The sequence below is a fragment of the Brienomyrus brachyistius genome, chromosome 4, assembly GCF_023856365.1.
Source record: "Brienomyrus brachyistius isolate T26 chromosome 4, BBRACH_0.4, whole genome shotgun sequence".
Taxonomy (NCBI): domain Eukaryota; kingdom Metazoa; phylum Chordata; class Actinopteri; order Osteoglossiformes; family Mormyridae; genus Brienomyrus; species Brienomyrus brachyistius.
This window is the reverse complement of record NC_064536.1, coordinates 17,221,474-17,244,911: the sequence shown is the minus strand read 5'-3', so window position 1 is coordinate 17,244,911 and position 23,438 is coordinate 17,221,474. Positions and strand designations below refer to the sequence as shown.

General features: G+C 48.3%; 1 protein-coding gene across 2 annotated transcripts in view; it reads right to left on the bottom strand.

Moving 5' to 3' along the window:
* Positions 1-21,568, bottom strand: part of LOC125740547 (serine/threonine-protein kinase OSR1-like) — a 44,139-nt gene extending 22,571 nt beyond the window's left edge. Inside the window, exons 1-3 of one of the 2 annotated variants that reach the window (XM_049011798.1) lie at positions 21,272-21,568; positions 12,996-13,108; positions 2,630-2,738 (exon numbers count right to left, since the gene is read on the bottom strand). In XM_049011798.1, the coding sequence (XP_048867755.1) occupies positions 2,630-2,738; positions 12,996-13,108; positions 21,272-21,341 (292 nt within the window). In that variant the 5' untranslated portion in view covers positions 21,342-21,568. Of the gene's footprint in view, positions 1-2,629; positions 2,739-2,852; positions 2,972-12,995; positions 13,109-21,271 lie in introns of those variants that run through there. The other variant, XM_049011799.1, reaches the window with a different exon arrangement.
* Between the last annotated feature and the right edge of the window lie 1,870 nt (positions 21,569-23,438).

Below are 23,438 nucleotides of genomic sequence, written 5' to 3'. Positions count from 1 at the left end.
CATTCTGATAAATCGCTGCATCATAAAATAACTAGATTAAAGCCGGCAAAAAAAGTGGGGGGGGGTTGCATCCCAGTAACAGCTCCCACTTGCACCCCAGTAACAGCTCCCACCTAATCCCTCCCACCCAGCAGACGAGGCTGGCTGCCAGTTTAGGGACGGGTCATTCATCTCCTCGCACTCAGAGAGCAGGTTCTAGACGGCCCCGTGGTGTCAGGCAGATGTTCACCCCTCAACCTGCGTCGTTCTCGGCCGCCTCCCAAACGGCAGCGAGGAATTAACAGAGTCTCCAACCCCACAGAGCGGCACGTGTGACCAGCTCGGGAAGAAACGACGTCCCTATAAACAGAAACGCAGACAGGAGTAAAAGCAACGGCCAGCCAGTGTGATTTGTGATGAGGAGGAGGATGAGGAAGGTGTCCAGAAGAGGAGGGGCCAGAGGAGGGGCCAGCAGGGCGCGTAGGGCAGAGCGGCGAGATAGCGCAGATATCTTGGCTGAGCGCTCAAGGTCAGTCATGAGGACAAACCCTCGCTGGAAAGGTGTGGAGGAGCCTGAGGAGAGGGCAGTTTGGCAAAGATGACCTGGATAAACGGAGCCACGCTTCTGGGGTGGGCGTCCCAGACCAGACATCAATAATACTGGCAAGCTCCGCAATCAAGAAGAAAAAGTTCCCAACGAATGAATCACTCCAAGTACCGCTACAGCCCAGAATGTGCCGGCTAGAGAAGATGCTGATCAGCATTCTAAAAGCCTCCGAACGGGAGGTCAACACAGGATGGAGAGAAGATCCCTGCGGTATGATGGGTGACTCAGACGCAAAAAAACGAGGAGGGCCGAAGAACCTTCTATGGCGTCATCAAATCAACAATTAGTCCTTTTAATCATCGGGGAGCCCCACCGAGCCTTTTGTGATGAGATCAGCAGAGCACGCTGCCTTTGTGCTGCCTTACAAAGCCCCGTGTTCCAGAAAAAGTCAGAGAAGCTGTGGATTAATGATCTCACTGGTAATTCCCTGGAAACTCCCAGCGGTGACATCGAAGCACTTTATAAACACGTACAGATCGGCGCTGCATCACGAAAAGGACAACGGACTGGAAAGGAGAGACGCCAACTGCGCTCTCAGGGACACAACAGCGGGTGCGACACGCTCCCGCCGTCCGAGGGGGTCATGTGACCACGGGCAATTAGAGCATTCCAACATACAGCTTGCAGAGTCCCCAAACGTCCTGTTCTACTTTCCCTGACGCAGCGGCAGCATCCACCTCGACTAAAGCCCGCAAACGGGTCTGTGTCTCACATATCTGGGGATATATTGGACGCCAATCGAGCATGGAAGAGCCCTTCTGTAAGACATCCTAATTCAGACGTTACAGTCAAAACTGTTTGTCAAGCCCTTTTGCCTGCTGTCGATTGACTCTTTAGAAACCTAGTCGAATGCCAGAAATTCCCGGAGACTTATAAAAACAAAATTCACACGGACATGCCACTTTACCCCTAAAGGCTTGCCTGTAATAAATGCATGTCTATTTCACCAGGACTGACATTCCCAGGCTCGTCAGCACTGTGTAAAAGCCCAGATCAAAATAAAAGCTTTAACAGGACATAATTAGTAGGTATAAAACCGTTAACTGCAGCGACGGGGACGTCTTTATAGGCTCGTATATTTTAAAAGCATTATTCAAAATAAAATTGCAAAACAGAATTGCATTGCAGGCAGTTTAACCGTATGTCAAGTTCATTGGTCATTATCATAAGGATGGGGAGCCCGCGGATGGTAAATTGCGTTAACGAGCTTGACCTCCAGACGAGGCCGCTCTGAGCATGCGCCGGGGGGGGGGGGGGGGGGGCGACGGAAATCCAGGTCATGTTCAGCAGGATAACAGAGCTGGGATTTTCGATAAGGAAGAAGTTTTTAAAATGTATCTTTTTTTATCCCTGATCTTTTGGGACTGAGGTCACAAACGATGAATCAGTTTTTTTTTTAAATATATACATGAGATACTTGAGCTGAACCCTATTAATTCTAACTGCACTTCTGGCCCATGGCTGGCTGCTTTCTTGAATTATTCACTGCTACCAATCCAGAGCAGAGGGATGTCTGCGTTATCGGCCCGTCACGCGACGCCGGCGGGGCGGTAGCGGGTGCTGCATTCCCGGCTGCTCCCTGCAGGGGGCGTGCCACAGACACAGTTCCGTCTGACCTTTGTCTGGCCTGGTCACTCACACATCGGAAACGGGACGGAGATGTGATGGGGATACATCCACACAGGGCGAATCAGAGGAGTGGATCTGGCACCCCCCCCCCCCCTTCCTCCGTCCAGCCAGCAGCACTGACAAACTTCTGGGGCCTCTGCGGCATCCACCGAAACATCCTCCGCGAGATCATACCAAAAACCTTCCTGGAAAAAGCCCACGGCCCATCCATGTAGATGTTCATGTGTCACATTACCAGCACGCTCTCCATCCCCCCCCCAGGGCTGCTGATGACTTATCACGGGTCCTGAGCCCAGACGAACGGAGAGTCCTCCCTTCCTCTCTTTCACAGTGGCTCGCTCCTGCCACAAAGCATTATGGGACCAGAGAGCATGCTGGGAGAGAAAAGCTTTAACCGGCTGAGCGGTGACTTACCTCCACTGAGTAACTTCATCACCAGCCAGAGCTCGTCCTTGACCACAAATGAGGTGTAGTAGGAGACGATATTGGGGTGGTGGCACTGACTCATGGCCTGGATCTCTTTCTGGGGGGAGGGGGGCAAGAGAGAGGGAGCAGTCAGGACGGCTGGGGGGCCAACTCCATGCATGGCTTCGTGAGAAGAATAAGGTTCCTGTAACCCTGACATCACAGTGCTCACGTGTCAGGAAGCTGATGGTCTTACTGTCCAAATCACTGCCCCCCTTCATTGATGGAAATGCAGCATCCACCACTGACAGGATGATGTCATCTTGGGAAACGGCCAATGGCTGCTCACCTGACACCCCAGCTCAGCTTCTGAGCTAAACACACAAAGAACCCCCCCCCCCGCCCCCCACTACTTCTACCCGGTGTAATTTGCAGAGATGAGCGCATGATTCATGGTTCCTAAGCGGCCGCCAGCTCCAGAAGTGGCAGACGGAGTTTGGCGGCGTGCCGGTCGCGATGGCAGCCAAGCGCTGAGTGACTTCCACGGGTGGCGGGCGGGTCTTTGTCTTGTCGCTGTCGACCTGGAGCCCAAACCGTAATAAAGGACAGCCCCGCCCCCCCAAAAGTCAGGGTGGTCTCTGCCGCACGGGAACACCCCGTTGGACCTTTCAGGCAAGACGGAGACGCAGCCGAGCTACGACGGGTCAGGGACGAGCGTTAATGAGCATTCACCTGCACGCGCAGACCGGGCATCTACGAGCTCTACAGTGTCGTGACGAGGCGGAGGATCCATCAGGAACAGGAGGAAATGAGAGCAGCTGTCAAACGGGAAGCGCGAATGAGCCGATCTCCCACGCCGTGCTACACAACAACTCCATTAACACACACGCGCACTCAATCTGGCGGGAGGTGCCTGTCTGCCAGGGATTTGGGGCTCGGAGACGCGACATTCTGCCTCCGACACAAAAGCTCTCTCAGCCCAGACGGATCTGCGGCCGTCACGCTGGGTCCCGGGCTTGGCACGGACGGACATCCCCGCTTCAGCACGTCCCCTGCAGAGCCAAAGGAGATCAGGCTCTGGATGCTTATTCGAATGCATAGACCAGCCATGGCCAACTGATCTACCCTCGAAGGAACTTGAATAAAAGACAAGAATGAACCATAAGTCTTAACTAGGAGAGAAGAGGTCTTGTGAGATTTCGGACGATCCAGCTCCGAACTTAATGACGTTAATCCTGTAGTTGGGAAGCGGACCCGGTCCGGCCCAGCTGCAAGGCTGAGAGGCAGCCGGTCTTCCTGACCAGCGTGGTGCTGCTAACAACCTCCCCTGGGACTCTGCATGCCCGTTCACACTTCACTCGCATGAGTGAGCGATACGACCGATTCCAATTACTTCGGCTAGCGTACATCGGCAAAGCCGTCAGAACCGGACTCGGACATCAACAGCGCCTCCAAGTCACCGTGCAACAGCAACCTGACCCCCCCCCCCCAAGCAAACGGCTGGAATGGAGGGCGGTTTCTACTATCTACTAGAGGATGAACATGGAAAAGCCACTGTCTCCTCTCCTCGTGGTCGCCCACGCAGGTCGTCTGTCCACCAAGGCCTGGGACGAGCCTCCTTTAGCTCCCACTGCCGACATCACTCCAGATTGTTTGCATTGACAGCCACAAATTGACCCCCCCCCCCCCCCCCAACCCTGCCTCTCTGCTGATGCTTCCTCCAGCCTACCTGGTGTCTTGCCATCCTTGGTGAGTTGGCGCTGGCCAACACACACACACACACACACACACACACACACACACACACACACACACAAAATCCCCTCCATTACAATGACCAGGAGCGACAGCTGCACTTGCCAAGCCGCGGGGGCGGGTCACATGATCTTCATCCCGAGCGCCTGGCAGCAGGGCGACAGGGACACCTTGCCGGGGAGCTTGTCACCAGCGGAGACAGAGCGACTGCAAGAGGGTCTTTGCAGGGTAATTATGCCACTGTAAACCAATCCAGGATCCCCCCCTCCCTCCCAAGCTCTGACACTGGAAACCCCCCACCGCTGCTTCCCAAATGTCCTCACAATAAATTTTCATTATTTTTACCCAGTAAATTATTTACCATCATATCAACTTACATACAGCACCGAATTATCGGCTATGAATAGTTTTTCTACAGTGTCGGGCCAGCGATATGGAGCAGAACATGAGCCAGCAAAGGAGCTATGAAACTCACTGTGGGCGTGGTCTACTTGCACTATTAACCAATCAGGGTGAAGCGGGGTCAGAAGCAGCATCACGTTCTGTAATCACAGGAGGGGGACTCCCAGGACAGGGCAGGGTCACTGTGTTTACACCCGAGGCAAGATCTCTCAGCCGGAACTGCTTTTATAATAAGTCAGATCCACGCACAGCACAGCAAAAAACACACACACAGAAGCACGTGTGCCCAAGTTCTGCTGCATCTAGAGGCTGCGGGATCAGGAGATGGTGGGGGGGAGCTACTTGAATGTGACCCAAACTCACTAGAAGCTACATTAAAAAAAAAAAAAAGCTGAAAGTGTACTTCAAGCGGCGATTGTATTTTAACCCATCTACCTACGCGTGCAAAGAAAACCATCGAAAACGCATAAATAATTCATAACAAACTGGATATTGTCAGGCATGCTCCGCTACGAAATACGGAGAGAGTAGGCTTCAAAGCGGCCTTCAATAAGCAGGGATCCTTCAAAGTATCTTCTGTAGACCAGCATTTGATTCCTATCAAACCCGGACACGTTAAACCCCCTGTAGACAGATAAATATTTCACAGAAAAGCAAATATTTTCTGCAACAAATTCTTCCGAGAAGGACCGTGAAACCCAAAGATGTTTATTTGCAAGGATAGCCGGGGCACAGTGACTATGTCCGCAGTGATGGACAAAAACAGACTGCAAACCCTGTCATTTTCCAGCAAAGTACCAGGACTCTTTGATGAAAGAGGACAATGGACAGCAGGCCCCGCCCCAGAACTTTCTGCGGGGGCCACAAAAACGGGAGCTTCGCCAAGGAAAGCAAAGTAAGATGTGCAACATCCTACGAGGGGCCGAGATCGGCGACTCCCTGGAAACTCAGCTCCAGCCGTTCAGACTGAAGTTCCGTGATGAGCCAACAGTCACCCAAACCCCAAGCTCACACTGCTATCTCAAGACCACCAGCATCATAAATCAGGGTGCTGCATCCTCAAACGGAGCCCGATTAAAACTTACTTTTTAATTATTTTGCAGATGCAACAGCAAAATACTTTTTTTTTTTTTTGATTAACCAGGTTCTGCCAAACCATGGAGTACCTGGGGGTTGCAGATCTTCCTCCAGGGCCCAGTAGTGAAATCACTCTGACCGACCTTTTCATTTGTACCCATGTCCTAACCAAATGGGCCACACACTCCCCCTTTAGTTCAGAGCTGTAGAATGAGTGTGGCTGACACACTTACCATTGATTACCAGCCCGTAATGCTGAACCAGTAAACATGTCAAACCCTGGCAAATGGGAGGCGTTGGTCCCAGACAGATTTACCGAGGCGGTCTTCTGAAGGGGCCCTTATCGATTCGTCAAAACAAGAGGCTCGCGGAATGCTGCCCCCATCCGGCACCACTTGCGCGCTTATAAAGACTGACAACCGTGGCCGTTTACCTCTGTAAACATCTATCGCCAATGAAACGCTTCACACTTACCGTCTAACGGCTCGAGCATCTACAGTTCTGTTATTTTTAATCACAGCTTTCAGTTGAAGTAAGCACACCAAAAGGCAGCTTCCAAAGGTCTCATTATGCCTCTAAATCTACACATCTTACAATCACCGGAATTGAATGTTGTCATCTCACCCTTATTTATATGCCACGTTTGTTTATTTAATAATAGCGCCTCTTCTTATCCTCTCTCTGTACTTTTATTCCATTCGTTCTGTGTATCTGTGTTCATGTTTTTCGTCTAGACAGTACATTTACCTCGCATACCCCCACAAAAACAAATTCCTTGCACTTTTAGGTGCCGAACAAAAAGACTCCGATCCACAGATCGTTTCTCGATATTGTGAACAGTTACTTCTTCTTCTTTCAATGTTACATATTAAATCAACCAAATCAGGTTTTTATGACATTTTGTATTTTTCTGTAGGAATTAAATCATTATAAAACTATGCATTTATAGCAGATTTGGGGGCTGTGAGCGGCTCAGCGGGACAAGTCTCTGCGCTCATGATGAGAAGGTTGCTGGTTCGAGCCTCAGCCTCAGCAGAACTAGCACTAGGGGGCGCTGCACGTTAGTTGACCCTTCGCTGTGACCACCAAGCAATGGAAAGTAAGATGGGGTCAGCAAAAAGCAGCATTTCAGTGTACGGCTGTTTTATACACACACCCCCCACCCCAAAGTTTTGCACACATCCTATACTGGTCTTCAAAGACCCCCACGTGTGCCTATAAGGGACCACCATTATTCCAAGCTGTAAATCATCTGAATGCTAAGCATGAGAAGAATGATCTTCTTTGCCACCCTGAGCGAAGCATCGCTGAACAGTGGGAGCTTTCAGCCCATTTCCCCCCCAATCTAAAAATATCTGCTATAAAAAAAAAAAATGAATATAAAAGGGAAGTGAATCTCCTGCTACTGCTGTTTTATATTTAATTACAGCAAGCCGATGGTTAAAAGCGAATTTCATTATGTATCAGCGGTGATGCGTAAAGTGCCAGAGACTAACTGAAACATGAACTTTTATTTATTAATACTGACAGCCTGAAGCACACCTAAGCGGTTTTATACCCAGATATGCCCGTTAAAGGTGCAGTAGGCTGATGCAAAGCTAACGAAAAGCTAACCCAAAGCTAACCCAAGCTCCGTTCCCACCTCCTTCCACTGCAATATGTTTTTTCCTTCATCTACTTATGGTTCCAGTTCGTAAAGAGCCGGCTAATCTTCACGCCTCTCGGCGAGGTCATCCGTAGTGACCAACCTCAGGGAGGTCCATGGAGAATTTCACAACCAACGTCCTGGCGTTAGAAGAAACCAGTACATCTCTGGAAGGTCAATCACCTTCCAAAAACACCACATCCCATTTCATCCTCCTGCAAAATGTAAAATCGCATCAAACGGTGCCGCTGGATGACGTGTAACGACGACCGTTCAAGTCCCCGTAGCTGGTCTTCGGCACCGATTTCAGAGAGCACTCTGCTTGCTACAGAATCCTTATCAGCAAGGTCTAACCCCTACAGATCTTTTTCTACACAAGCACAAGGGCGAAAACACTCTCTTACTGCATAGCTGGGGATTAAATGAAAAATTCATAGGCTGTCACATTCCTAGGAAACACAAATTTAAATAAATCCCACAATGCCTACAAACAATGACACGAAACAACAAAATAACACTTCTTAGCAGTACCAGATGCTTAAATCACCTAAGTTTCTTTTCTTTTAGACAGAAATCCGTAACCAAGTCAACCTGCACTAGATCAAATCATTTGCTCTATGAATTTGTATTATACACCTAATTATATAAACACTTTATATGTCTGTACACCCGCAGATCCGCACTCTGCTGCAGGTTGCTATAACTGTCAAATAAAGGCATCAGTGATGCCGTCCAGGTGAAAGGTCCCACTCACAATGACACATTTAATTAATGCAACCCTGAACGGCTGAAAGCGTGTAACCATCATCCCCCTAACTTCCAAAGCATTTAAGCCTTTACGTCCCATAAGAAAATTCCCAGTCACCTCTTGCTAATGGATGACTCCTTGGACAAACAAAAGTTGATGATCTTGGGACGTCCTTGACCTCAGAAAGCCTGCGACCTTGGGGAAGCTCACGACCGTAGTGGAAGCCTTTGGCCTCAGGAAGCCCATGTCCTCGGGATTGCAGCTCAAAGGACACGAGCGGGCCCGAGTACCCGAGAGGCCCTGGAGATTCTCGCTGGACCAAATGACAGGTGCTGTTATTTCAGCCTCCGCACTGGGATACCCCGGGAGCCACCAGCGGCCACGGCCCAAAGCTTGCACAGCAGAGAATGAGACACCCTCCGGGGATCGGTAACGCTTCACCAACTCAATCGATTTCAAAAAGAGCGGTTATTCGCGGTGAGAGGGGCTCAAGTGGGGGCTGCCAGCCTGCCTCCTTCTGCGCAAACTCACCCCCATGCGAGGCAGCGTCATCTGGGAGGAAGGCGGCAGAGGAATGAAGACGATAACAGCGTCGCACTGAACCAGAGAAACAACCTGACCAGCTGAGAAACAAAACAAGGACTAACAGCCCCAAAAAGGATTATGATACAGTTGGTTGCACCGTCATCTAGACATCTGGGGTTGGGGGTTTGAACCCCACCCCTTCTGTTTGTATCCCTCCCACAGCCCAGAAACATGACGTAAAAGCCAGGAAACACCCTGATGCGTCATGTTAATTCCCTTCAAGGAGAATTCACACGTTGCAATTTCTTAATACCACCTTTAAGTCTTTACTCATTTCTCATTTTCAGAGATCTGTTTAGCCAATCAGACTGGAGTGTTCAGCCCACATTTTGGCATGCAAACAAAGAGGGGAATCTAAGAATGGAAGGCGCTGCGTTTTCTGGGTCGCGGAACAGCAGGGCCGAGCGGAGGGAAGGGCTTTCAGGACACGCTCCACACCCAGGGCCCCCAGATTCTTTCCAGCCTCCCCCCCAGCCAGAGTTCCAAAGAGCCTAGTGTCAGTGATATCGGACATGCCCTTATCAGCGGCCTCACCCTGGCACCCTGCCAGGAACCCACCCGTTCACAATGGCTGGATGATATCACCCCCACCCTACATGCCCCTTTCAGCTCCAAGGCATGGTCACGGCCCCAATCCCGTGACAAGACCCCCTCAACGTGGAGAGCACCGCTCTCTGCACAGACGCACCAATCAGAAGGCAAGCACCGCTCTCTGCACAGACGCACCAATCAGAAGGCAAGCACCACTCTCTGCACTGATCTACCAATTACAAGGGCTCACAGACACACCCAGATGCATAAGGAAGGTGAGGTGAGGTGAGAATGATTTTCAGTCACAAGAGGCATTTCAAGGATAACCTACCCGAGAAGCGACACTGACAGGATGGAACAAAAACGCAGGAAATGAATTTGTGCATGACTGCAGTGTGGCGGGTGGGAGTGACAGGCCCGTCTGCAATTACTTCTCAAAGATTATCCTGGGAAAAGAGAAGCCCTTCGTTGCTGGCTGGCAAATATTAATTAATATCAGTGATACAATTAGGTTTCTCTTTGATACACAGAGGGAAGAGAGCAATGCTTCAGCAAACAGAAAGTTAAGCCTTACGAGGGAACGCCTCGACCATGGCTCAGGCTTAATGACCAGGTGTGCGTGCACGAATGAGGAACAGCTAAGCGAGAGGCTGGACCGGTTCAAACCGCCACTCCTGTGGGGCACGGCGGCTCCCCGGCCAGCTCGCACCGGCATCTGCAGCGGAAACTCCCATCTGAGATCAATGCTAAAGCGAGTTAAGAGCAGGCGATTTGACGGCGGCGTGCCAAGGAAGCGAAACATGCGGTAATTAGAGAGGAAATAATCCAACCACAGGCCTGAGGACTCACTTTTATGCGGGAGAAGAGAGAAACCATTCTGGGCTGGGAAAAAGAAAAGCCTCAGATTCTGTCTGAGAGCCTGAGAACAATGACGACGGTATGGAGGAGCCGACCAGCCTGACCCTCACCTAGCTTACGGAAAGCACAACTCTTGCTTCCTGATGCGATGCTTCCTACAGTTCCTCACCTTGCTCCAGTGCCTGGCAACCGAAAGATGGCTGCTGGAGATCTCCACCCCTTTACAATCCCCCACAGTCAGCTGCCAGAGGCGCCACACATCAACCCATGTGGCGAATCCAGACACTTTGAAGAACTCTCCATTTTAGGGGTTTCTGACCATTAATTGCAGTGTCCCAACTGTCAAACTTCTCCAACAGTTCCCTGAGTTGTGTTCTGGGCTCTATCACAGCATGCTGGGCAAGCTCCAGTCGACACAAAGCCGGATTGAAATTCTTTCCTGCAGCTACTCATCGGCACATGTAACCGACAGCTGAATGACACAATGACACAAGACCCCATAACCTGCCGCTTTTTGCCACTGAAATTCCAACACTGCCACACCCTGGCCGGAGGCCATACTTCATGCAGCAAACCCAAAGTCATGTATCAACCAATCATATCAAACTAGCCTCTCCCCATTCCGTTCACTTCAACCTCCTGTCATATCTCATAGAGCAGCAGCCAATTGACATTCAGCAGCCAATTGACACCCCTCCCACCCTACCAAGAGCCTTTAGTGCCCCGTTTTTGAGCAAAGATTCGAGTGTGACGGTAAGAGCAGTCAACCCACCCATTCCTTCCGGAAAGAGCCTCTTAGCAGCCCACTTGACAGCTCACACCATAGCGACCTGACCACAGAGAGCTGATGTACCACTTCCACTGAAGGGCCAACTTATTGCTCGTAGGAGCATGGGGGAAGGGGGGAAACACCATCCTAGCTTGAGCAGCACTTTCACAGAAGGTCTAGGTCTTAGGCTGGATATTGTGAGGAAATTTGCACAAACATGGGAGAACATGCAAACTCCAGCGTTCCACCCTCCAAGCATCTGAACCCCACAAACAACATGACTTAGTGAATCCACAGTCGGACATGCGTATCATGATTTCAAATATGATTTCCAAAGGGTGACGGTTTTCTTTCCTGTTTGTATGAGTGACCAACTGACACATGGCCTTGAGATGACCTATAAGGACAAAGCATTCATCGCATATCTCCCAGCAGCATTCAGGATTCTGCTTCTGCACATTAGTAGCACAGCTTTAACAATGATGTCAGTGCAGAGTCACGGAGCGATCCCTTCTACTCAACCATGACCCACAGGCTTGTCCAAAGCCCAGGGACTGCAGTCTGGCCAGCAACCCTGAATTTTGAATGCTTCTCATTGCATGTTGGGTACAGTAACAACACTCAGTATACCTATCAAACAGAAGCTTAACTTCTGGCTAACAGTGAACTGAAGACCTTCACCTCACATGATTAATCACAGGCTTCATCAGACTTCAGCAGCGAATAGCAGGTCCAGGTCACCGAGGAGGCCTGCCTTCGCCTGACCATAGCAGGTCAAAAAAAAAAAATTGTTTAGCTAATGTCAAGAGAACCAAAAACACTTGGGAGACACTTGGTTCCCAAAGGAATTTCCATTCCATTTAGGAGCTTAGGGGCTGCACGCCATCTAGAGACTTTCACTAAAGTTGAACATGAACTTCAGCAGGACCAGAACCAGATCCAACACTTTGCATTAACTCGGCAGGGTATCCTGTCTGATGTGTGTTATTTCTTTGCAGCGGTTCTGCAAAAATCCATGCAGCCTAACCGGAACAGTCCACGTTCATGAAGAGCAGAAAGGACAACGAAGAGGGTCAAAATTCTGCCTAGCCGGTGACTGCAAGCTTCAGTAAGGACTGATGAATGGGAACATTCACCCACAAGCTCCGGGGGCCCCAGGGACCCCCGGGACCCTTGCTAAAAGGACGCATTATTTGCAGCGATGAGCGAACTCATCCAGTTAATGAGCCGTGTGGCTGCACACAGGACCTTCTAACACTGGCCAACTACTTCTTTCTAGGAAATATAGAATCAGCCATCTGAGAACTTCAGATATCAGCAGTGCACTTCTCATACTTCCACTTTAATTTTAGTGGTGCGCCATTGTGGAAATTTTAGCAGATATCGATAACCGAAACATTTGGCTCATATTTTCAATACCGACAATCAACACCAATAACCGGTTCAACTCTGCGCTTCACAAATTTGCAATGAACCTGATCTCAGTGACACTGCTTCTTAAGATTCCATGACAGCGTGTAGCAAACACAGCATATAATGCCGGCAGTGAGAGAGTGAAGAAGTTGGGAGACTGTGCCAAAATTCTAATCGGTGGCCAACGAAATCCCTCATACAAGGCTGACTGTCCAATGCAATCATTTCCATTTTTTTAGTAGTTACCTCGTTATCTCTGGTACTGCTAAGTTTGACCCAGTATTGATCCAAGTCTATATACCAGCAATAAATTGAATTAAACAAACATTGAGACACACACCGCAGCAAACGCCTTAGCGGAGACGGAGGGGCTGTGCGCGCTCAGGCAACCAATCAATGAGCTCATGAGGCGCCCGACTCACTACTCCATTATTTATACGCAAACACAGATCAGCTATATCTGTCATGTTAACAAATTCAGCTGGTAAAAGCATCAGAACTTTAACCTGAAGCTCTGTGATCATCCATCATTTTTAAGGTCTCGCTGTGTAATTTTCCCGGGCCGTGCATCGGGCGAGCGCGTCCACGTTACCAGGAGCTCGTCCATGCTTGTCTGGCACTTCTCCAGGTTGATCCGCTTGATGGCCACCTTCTCCTTGCGCGGGATGCAAAAGGCCGCCTGGACCACTGCCGTGGCGCCGCTCCCTGCGGGGGGGGGAAAAGGCAGAGCTGAGGCCAGGAAGCAGGAACACGGTCCTCTCCCACGGACACGCACCCGTACCCGGATCCGGCACGGGCAACTTTTTCCAAGTAAACTCAGAGGTGAATTTTAATAAAAACGACGCCTGGAGAATCGCCACGTAAATTATCACGCAGTCAGAAATTTATAACCACAGCATAAAGGCTAATTTGCTCGTTTTCAGACTTCATAACAGCTACATCCAACTGATTGGCTCAGTGTTGGGGGGGGGGGGGAGGGGGCTAGGACCATGGACCAGCTGGCATCAGCCTTCAGCAGACAGACAGGGAACTGGAGGTGACTGACCACTGAGCAGGCTGAGAACCAGCAGGCCCCAGCTGGGCCAGCACACGGCAGGCCCTGCAGACTCAGCAACAAGCCCCGATTGGTGCCGACGTGCCCGAAGCTCCGAGCCGCCTCCCCCGCTGGCACAGAGGGGGCATGGCGAGGACGTGTAGCCTGGCAGAAACCTCCTTCAACCGAACCATTACAAACTGACCTCATCATCATACTAATTAGAATCGCCTTTTTTTTTTTAATTATTGTATGTGAGGCCGGGGGGGGGGGGTGTGGGTTCATTGTCATCCCACATTTGCAGTCTGACATCGCCAAGCCGCTGAGCGGAGAATGGCTGAACGCGAGCAGACCCCACGGGCCGGACGGAGCCAAGGATTGGCCGGCAAGATGAAGGGGGCGGGGCTTTGGCGTGCTGTCTACACCGCCAACCCGTGACATGTGGGAGTTGCATGCCTGGTAGGGTTAACCCGCCGTCCCTGCCGTCGTGCTCCTCCAAACCGGGTACAAACAGCAGGGGGCTACAGGCCCAAATTAATAACTGTATACAGAGGTACCAAGAGAGTGGAGCTGAACACCAGGATGACCACAAACAGCCCCCGGAAAAATCCACACAGAAAAACATCAGATGAATTAAAAACAGCCAATATTTAACAGCACAGATACCTTCACCATCATTTTAGACAGAAATTAAGCTTATGCCTTCAGGGGTCTGCTTTTGTTTTTACTGATAATACCTGCATGGTAAAAGGCTCCCATCTGTATTGTTTCTGCAGTAAGAAAGCACGCAGGGGGGGGCAGGCTTTTCCTGAGACGCACGTGGGGCTCACCGCTCTGGGGAGGATGAACGGGGCACTCTGGGCGGAGCGAGATTAGCCAGGCGGCGTGAGGCGGCCATCGTGCAGTGGAATTTTCCAGATCTCTGAGCCGGAAACACTTCCGGCAGTTATCGGCAGAGAATAAGCGTGAAGAGAACCCCCCCCAGCAGTAGTTAATAGACCACCGATACTACATCCCCCACCCCCACAAGAGAGACCAGGAAAAGAGGCCACCTGCTGCCGGCCACCTGCCAAGTGAAAACAACCCCCCCTGTAAGCTTACTCATGTGGCAGGCTGGAAAAGGGGCGTGAAATCCCACAAACGGACCTTAACAGCCTCATTAAAACCAGAGAACGACCAGTAACAGCAATTAAATGTGGTCAGAAGCCTCGTTGCCATACACACCGGGACCGTGCAAAGGCACAGACCCATTGAGAAGCCGAGGACTGCTTATAACACAGCTGTGTCCCACAATAACAGATATAAACTAAGAAAGATCCCCAAAAGAGCGAATTTCATCCAGGTGGATCAGATCTCAGCCCTTTACCTGAAGAGATACTTGCACACATGCCGTGATATATGGTGTGTGTCAGGAAACATCTGTTCATTTTTGAATGATGACATCACGGCTGGGCAGAGGTACCGGATCCCCCCAAAGCCATTATCGGTAAGACTTCATCTGTGCACACAGAAGCGGGCCGGCTTGGTTCAGGCTTTGTTCACAGACAAACGGATCCGAAAGGACTGAGTGAAATCACCATCCGGTGAGAAATGATGCAAACGCACCTCAATCGGCTGGTGAGACTGAATTACCCCCCCCCCCCCCCACCCACAAGCGGCCGAGTGGAGTGCCGGTTAAGCATGGGGGTGACAGACGAGGCACGGGGTCCGGGGGGGGGGGGCGGGCTGCAGCCATCATAGTCAGCGTGAATCCTATCCGCGGACAGGAGAGTGAGGCCACAGGTTTGCCCCACAGTGTCGAGGCCAAAAATCCTGGGGATCAGACCCCAATGGAACCCAAAGCCACGTAGAAGGCTGAAAGGGTGGGTCCAGAGTGAAATTTTTAATAGAAGAGAAGGCCAAGCCGCCAGAGCAGGCCCCCGCCCCCCGCTGAAACCTTCAGAGAGGCAGGAAATTAATTACATCTAACATGACCCCCGCAGGCGTGAATAAAAGCTGAAGACAGGTTCACGGTGACGTGATGAGAGTGTGGAAGGGAGCCAGGCTGTGGACAGGGTGCACGTCACACAACCGGGATCCAGGCTCAGGTCAAAACCCGCCCCCCACCCAATAATAGAGTAAAAGCGGACAGCTGACCGAGCACTGACAGCTGGGACAGACTGCAGACCGCACCACTGACACGAGTGACAAAGCACCTTGACCCATAAAACACTCAACGGACGGGCTGCTTGCTTCTCCCAGCCGTGGTACGGGACATATTCCGAATATCAAACAAGTCCACCCCCCCACATCCCCCTCTCAGCGATGACAGCCTCGGTTTGGACCGACGCCACCACGCTTCCCGCCCAGTCTGCTGCCGTGCCCAGTCGCATGCCGGCTCTGTCAAACGTCCAGATGCCATTTCAAGGTTTGCCAGGAATCGGCCCCTAAGCCGGACGGCCCTGCCACGGTGCCCCACCCACAAAGACAAACCTCCCAATCACGGGTCGGGTCATCTCGTGGGCCTGTCCTGCTTGTGAGAAACTCAAACCCGCTGCACTGGGAAGTTTCAGAAGTTTCCCGTTCCTTCAAAACTCCAGCACGAGGCTTCCATTAAGAAGAATCTCCACCCCACCTGCCCAGTGTCTGTTTATCTCCAGAAGCAGAGGGGTGTCAGACCTGTTAATTCCTCACCTGCTGGTCTGCTGTGCAACGCCATGTACATTTTTACTCTTAAAAACAATCACAACTACCAGTCAGGCTTCAGAGTCAGGCTTCAGAGTCAGGCTTCAGAGTCAGGCTTCAGAGTCAGGCACAACTTTTCCATGAGAGGCCACGTTCTGCTTCCTGAAAAACCTACATTTTACACAATTAAGACTTAATTCCAAGAACTGAACCACTTTGATGTAACCCGAGAGGGGATCTACATCACATTTTTTCCCCCCCATCTACATCAACAATTAAAAATCCATGGAGGAAACCATGGCAACACTGACGAAGATAGAGCAAATGTCACCCGACTGTCTGTGACATCCTCATCTCTCAATCAAGAATTTCATTTATAAAGGAATTTGTCACTGCAATTTATACGTCGAATAGAGAAAACACTACCCATTTATACCCTGTGCGTGGCAAGTTCAATAGCTACATGCAGAGACCCAATACTCTCCCTCTTGATTCCTGCTGAAACAAGCATGAAAGCACCCCTCCTCCACTACAACCTTATCTATAGGCCACAGCTAATTACTTACCTGCTCACAGTGTGTATAGAGTACATGGAAAAACACCCAACAAAAAGACCATCACAAACTGACTGGCAGCCCCCGTTACGGCAACAAGGCATGATCTTTCATATTATAAATGTAATAGCACTTAATGTCAGAAACCACAATGCTATGATGCAATGCTTCAATACCTCAGTTCTGTTATATATTTACACCCCCCTCCCCCACCAAACAGTCCCTGCCTTAAAATTACTTCCAGCCTAAAGACAGTTGAATACAATAAGGAACGAACAGCCTAGTGAGGTCAAAACAAGCCTGTAGAATGTTCATCTTTCAAGAGTGCAGCAGTCAAGGATAAATTTTAACAGCACTTCACCTTGATTCGAGGCTGACGAGGTGCTTCTGACACCCCGATCTCCCCTCTTTCGAGGGGTTAGTTAACAAGGTAGGTAAGGAACAGTCTAGACCAACACCTCACTCAAAGACATCAGTCACGGCAATTTAGTTACTCCAAGCACACACAGATAAATTCATAGCAAACTGGAAATGGTGCTGTTATTTAAAGGAAAGCAATTATAAGCCTGACAGGCCATTTAAAAAATGTATTTAGTACAATCCAGGGCTGCATGTAAAATGGGACTGCATTAACAAAGCGAAGAGGCTGAAATTTCATCAGCTGGTCACAATGCTACGAACAAACCCGAATGACCCCGGTCGAACTCACTGCGCTGCCGCCTCGCAGGGTAATGGCTTGGGTTCACAGCCATTGCCCACAGCAGCGTGCATGAAAAGCCCAAAGCGGGGCCTCTTTATCCTGCCAGGCCACAAATCCTGCTCAGTTCACCTTCCCAAGAATCCAAGAGTAACCCTGGCCTATGAGCACAGGCTGCGATTTCACTTTATCACCAAAATGGAAAAAACATTGCCGGGTCATTTAAAGAATGGGAAATAGTGTGGTCAGTTTCCCATGGGGAGTTGAAAAATGTATTTCAGACACATTGTTATATATTGTATCACATTACTGGTATTATGATTCTTAAATAAACACATGTATCAATAATACTCTCAATGAACCTATTATAAGGCGCTTTCACACAGAAGTTCCGGAACCTGGTCCCTGTTTACAAGCCCATGGGCTTAAAGGACCTGAGACTTTTGTGGTTCCCGGCTACTTTTGTCGTTTTCTCAGCTCACAATTGGAATAGGGACCATTATGCTAAATAAGCATGGGAGACAAAAAAAGCTTGTAGGTTAAACGTCACACGTAATTTCACATGAAACTACACTGTCAACCCAAAACAATGAAGGATGGACAGGCTGTTTTGTTAGACACCGGTGGGGGGAGGGGGGGTTGGGGAATCAATTGCGATCAAACCGAGACACATCAGAGGCCTTTTATTTATATTTTATTTACACAACTCACAATATGTTTATAATTTTTATTAAATTTGGCCAGAAGATCGATATTTCATTTTCCACAAAATAAAAAAATATAACATTATCCCGCTAATAAGCGCTCGTGAGTTTCACCATCAAAACAAAAGTATGAGAAAAGCATATGAGATTAAGTTCAATTTTCTGATGCAGAATATGAAGACAGAAGCGAAAAAAATGTATCCATTAATGCATTAAACGTAACTGAGACACAAAAATATTGATCAGATTGGATTTTTTTTTACTCCACTACTTCTGTCTCTTTTCCCAGCACTTCCACATTAACGCTGATTCTTGGCTTAACCAATCAGCAAGTTTATCACTGTAAGCGCCTCCACAGTAGTTCATGTTCAAACAAAAAGTACTTAGTCTGGAGCATGTATTAAAAAAAAGTTTCGGAACTACCTCTAAGAAACTACAATTGGGGGTGTGTTTCCCGAAAGCACAGTCGCCACGTCAGCCAGTTATATAGCTGGAACCATGCAACTGAATGGGTCCAACTATGTCTGTTAACAGGAGCTTATAAAATACACCCAGGGCCTAGTTCCTGCTGTGCGAACACAACAAAAGTTACTGGTTCCAGAAAAAGGTTCTGGTTCCTGGAAAAAAAAAAGTTCCTGCAGTGTGAAAGTGCCTATTCACTGAAATAGCTGTGGATTTCACTCAATGTATCCACATTAAGAGGTTTACTTGAGAGTACAGCAACCTTGCCTGATCCTGTCCACAAACTAAGAAAACTGATTCCCAAACAGGAATATGTGGCTTACAAAAACAGAAACACCGACTAATAATACACAGTAAAACAGCATGCCAGTATGTTACAGCATGCAAGTTCACTGCATTTCATCAACCCACAAAAACCTGAATACGTGCCCTGTTGCCATGCGGCCCGAGGCAGGCGCCGTCCGGCCTGGCCCCCACTAACTGCAAACTTTGATATCTGGAGATTTACAAAGTGGGCCACAGAATCGGAGGCTGCGGTGAGGCAGCAGAGGGGCCGTCCCTGGGGCCGCCCTACAGAGGGTTCATTACACATCTGACCAGACAGCAAACTGATTAGGGCAGTAGGCACCAGTCCAGGAGGGTGGAGTACAGGACACAAAATGTTATTGAATTCCAGGGCTAAAATTACACACCCGTGGACCAGGTGTCTAAAAGACATCGACGGTAGTAATATTAAATTTGTCACTGCTGGAAATAAAATGGAAACAATTAAGGTAGAGCTGACATGGGTCAAGGACGCCAAAACCTACGCTGAAGATGAGAAATCAACAAACCCAACAGAAGGATAGGCCTCAAATATCAGCTAAAATTCCGTAACAGAAATCAAGAGACCTGCTTCGTTTTTCCAGGAAAACCGTCTGAATGAGAATAACAGTTAAAGCGCCAAGCGTGAGAAAGTTTGAGCGCGAATCACTAGCTAGAAAAACCTCTACAGCTGGGGTTCTTAACCTGAGGTCCGGCAATTGGTCTTTGGGGGTCCGCGATGATCAGACAAAAAATCCACAGTTTCGTTTACTTTTTGAAGCCAAACGAAAACAATCTTGTAATGGAAATGAACATCTGAGAAGAATTTGCGTTTTGTTTAAATCGCACGAGATTATTGCATTTAATTTTTGCATGGATTGCCATTCATTTTGCAAGAAAAAGGAGTTCGAAACATATTTTCGTTTAGATTATTTACTCGTGTGATGTGCATGTGATGCACTGCATGAGCGTATGAGACAAAGTTCAATAAAATATATTCATTGCATGCAAAACTGAGCTTATGTGCTTATATGCATATTTTCTGGCGGGGGTCGGTAGCTTTCACCAGATTCAAAAAGGGATCCGTAACTCAAAAAATGTTAATAACCACTGCTCTACAGAGTCTATTGCTCTTGATGAACTTTGCGGTCAGCACTGTTTCACGGAGAAGTTACATTTTGGCAGGGAATGAATTAGGTTAACTAGTAGACCGGCATCACAATGTGTCTCAGCTAGATTCCAGGTAGGAGACTGACTGATTTGGTTCACAGAAGACAAACCTCAATAGCAATCTGAAAGAAAATCAAATGCAAAAAAATTAATAAATAACCAAAAAAATAAAGGAGAAATATCTATTGATTTAATTTTATTTTAATATTTAGTCTTAGACAACGGGAATAAACTTATACAGGCCATTAAGCTACCATAATATAATAAGCATAAATATCTTACTAGACCTTTTGGGAACACTAATAAAAACTCATGGTCCAGGAAGAAAAGCCAGAACTATCTTCACATCACCTACAGACTGTTTAAATTTGTAAGCTAGCTCAAAGCTCCCAATAATCTTTGAAATTACAAGCTTGAGTGCTTTCATATGCAAGCTTTCTTTCGGATTATATGAAAGACTGAGGTGGAAACGTTTATATTTGTTGGGAGTCTTCCCGACAATTTAAGTGCTTAAACTGTGTGCGCCTGACAAATCCATCAGAGATACACAGTACATCCTGAGGGACGGCTTTGCAATGCAGACACATTAAAAACTCCCATTATATCGATTTACACTTCGTGTTATTGTGCCGTGGCAAATACGTTTACGGATGGCTGAAGCCTTGGTTAATTGCAAAATGAAAAGCTCCCGTAACCCTTGAACTACCAAGCCGGACAACGTCGGATTGACTAAATATTATTCATATTCATATAAAGGGTAAGTGAGACGCAGGCGATGGAGATCTGGCTGCAGATAAGTATCCTCTTGCTTTGCCGGTGAATTTGCACACGCATTACCAAGCTGTCAGAAGTTGTGTGTAGCCGGGCCCCCCAGCATCTCCCGTGCAAAACCTGCACCACCCATCCGACGCCTTCAGCCACCCCCAACACGAACGTGCAACCTACCATAATGATCTGCGATGGTCGGCTAGCGGTCCGAGCGCACGGCAGTAGCCGGCTCTGCAGAGCTAGCGCGGTGCTACTGGATACCCGACTGGCCGCTATAGATTGAACAGCTAGTTAACGGGTTTGCTGGTTAGTTAACGGCAGCCTCGGGGGATGGTGGTAGTAAGGGTTGGGGGGTAATCAGCGGCGGGGTATCCAGCCTGAGAGCAGAGAGGTCCCGTTTCTCATGACCTGTTATTGGAGGGAAATATCTGCTGCGTCCCATACGGCAAGGTGCGAGGCTGCCTAACCGGCCATCCGTGTGCCCGTGACACAATGGGGCAGCCCGACACTCACCGATCACCTCCTTCAGCTCGTAGTCATCCTTGTTGATGGACCACTGTTGGGAGCTCAGGTCCTCCGACATGGCTGCAGTCGGCCGTCAAACCGCGCGAATCGCCACCGCGGGCTGCTGTGTTTTCCTAAAGCTAAAATACCGGTATTCCTCCGAGCCGCCCTGAAACGATACTTTCCCCCCCCTTACTCGCTATATTTCTCGGCTCCCGGGATCGATCCCAAACTTTGCTGGTAGCGCCACACTCCCCGCCCACCTCAGCTAGCCATAGCCGAGCAGAGGAGCAGAAAGGCGGCCATCTTGAGTGAGGCAAAGCCGACAGGCAGACTTTCGTTTAGACCCAAATTTAAAATAACGCCTCGGATTTCTTGCACTCGCGAGGAAAACGGGTCAAACCTCTAATATGAGCTTTATTATTTTATTCAATTTTAAGACCAATTAAGTATTTATTATGTAAACGTAACTGGATGCTTTTTTGACATAGACGGCATAATACATAAACAGTATACAGTAAAATAACTGAAAGAGTTAGTACCTAGTAATGCCGATTAATTACATGAGAAACACTCACATTAACATTTTTTTTAAAGCCACAATTTTAATGGATGACTTTAGCTACCATTGTACACTGCGGAACATTTCTATATATTCATATTTTTACAATTGTAATTGGTTGACACTGAAGAAACCGTTTTTGGTTGGCTGTTTTTAATGTCAATCAAAGACAAATCTTCGGAGAGTGCCGTCTACTCCGAAACTTCCGCCTTTAAAAAGTGGACGACAAACTACACTGGAATCGAATGCTGATTGGTCATCTGTACACAGTCAAATATCATTCGCTGACTGTTTGTCATGGGCGTACTCTTTCTAATTTAAAACTGCCCACAGTTCTGTTGAGATATCGTCTGATTATGCTCTTCTTTACTACAATATGAAAATGGCTATGTTTATTAATTGATTAATTTGTTAAGGCCAGGAAAGTATCCCCCCCCCACACACACACACACAGAGTATGTGATAGGCCTAATCAGGTCGAGAAACATATTCATATCCATATGATTATATTTTTAAAGCAACATTTTGTTGATAAAAGAATGAGCTTGTTGTTAAAACAAACACAACAACTAATGATTTTATTTTGAGAAATACAAATCCTTCTTTTGTGAGATATCCCACCTGTATGTTATATTCGTAATTTAAGAAAATGTGAAACAGATTCTGTCTGGGGTTTCCCTGACTCCTAGACTGAAGTTCATTTTGACTCCATGCTAGAATAAGATATATATATATATATATATATATATATATATATATATATATATATATATATACACACACACACACACACACGGATGTATGGAAAAATATATGGAATAACAGTGAGAGAAACGGATGACAGGTGTAAACAACAAAACTCTAATGAAGACCTCTGATGTAATTATGTGCATGTTTACATTCCCATTGGTCTGTTTCTGTGCCAGTTAACATTGAGAAGTCTCTGGGTAACCAATCACAATGCACAGATCTGTGGCGTGGGGGGCGGGTTACAAACATGGTTTCTACATTGTTTGTGTATTCTTCTTCTGTTCTTTTTAAAGGCCGGCTCACTGTCAGAGAAACTCTCCTTTGGCCGAAACGCACACATCATTGCTTGCATGGGTGTTTGGTGCAATGTTAACAATCGCAAGTAAGTTATGCTATCTGGGTAAAATGTGCAACTTTGGCACACTGTTTGATTGCTGCTTTATATGGTCACTCTACACTCTTAGGTATCCCAGTTGAAATACAAAACATAAGTTACCGTGAAGATATTGAAAGTGCCACTGATTCTTTCACACTGCTAAATCACAGCAAATAGGCAGAAGCTTGCAGGGTTGTGAATCAGCCCAAAACAAGCGAGATGCAATAAGCTTTCGGGTTCAGCCATGACCTACAGCTGGACGTTCAATGTATGAGGCAGAAACAACACCAGTGGATGGGCAGTCAGTACCCAATCACAGGCCACTCACCTCGGCACAGGCACGGAGTCCGTCTGTCCGTCTGTCTTTTGCTGCCATGCTGTGGGAATGAATGGAAGTACAGCTTAGTGACTGGAACCTTCTTAAGAGCTATGAGCCTTACCTCCTGGGTGGGGTTGTCAGGACCGTTTCCAAGCCATGTGGCCACTGG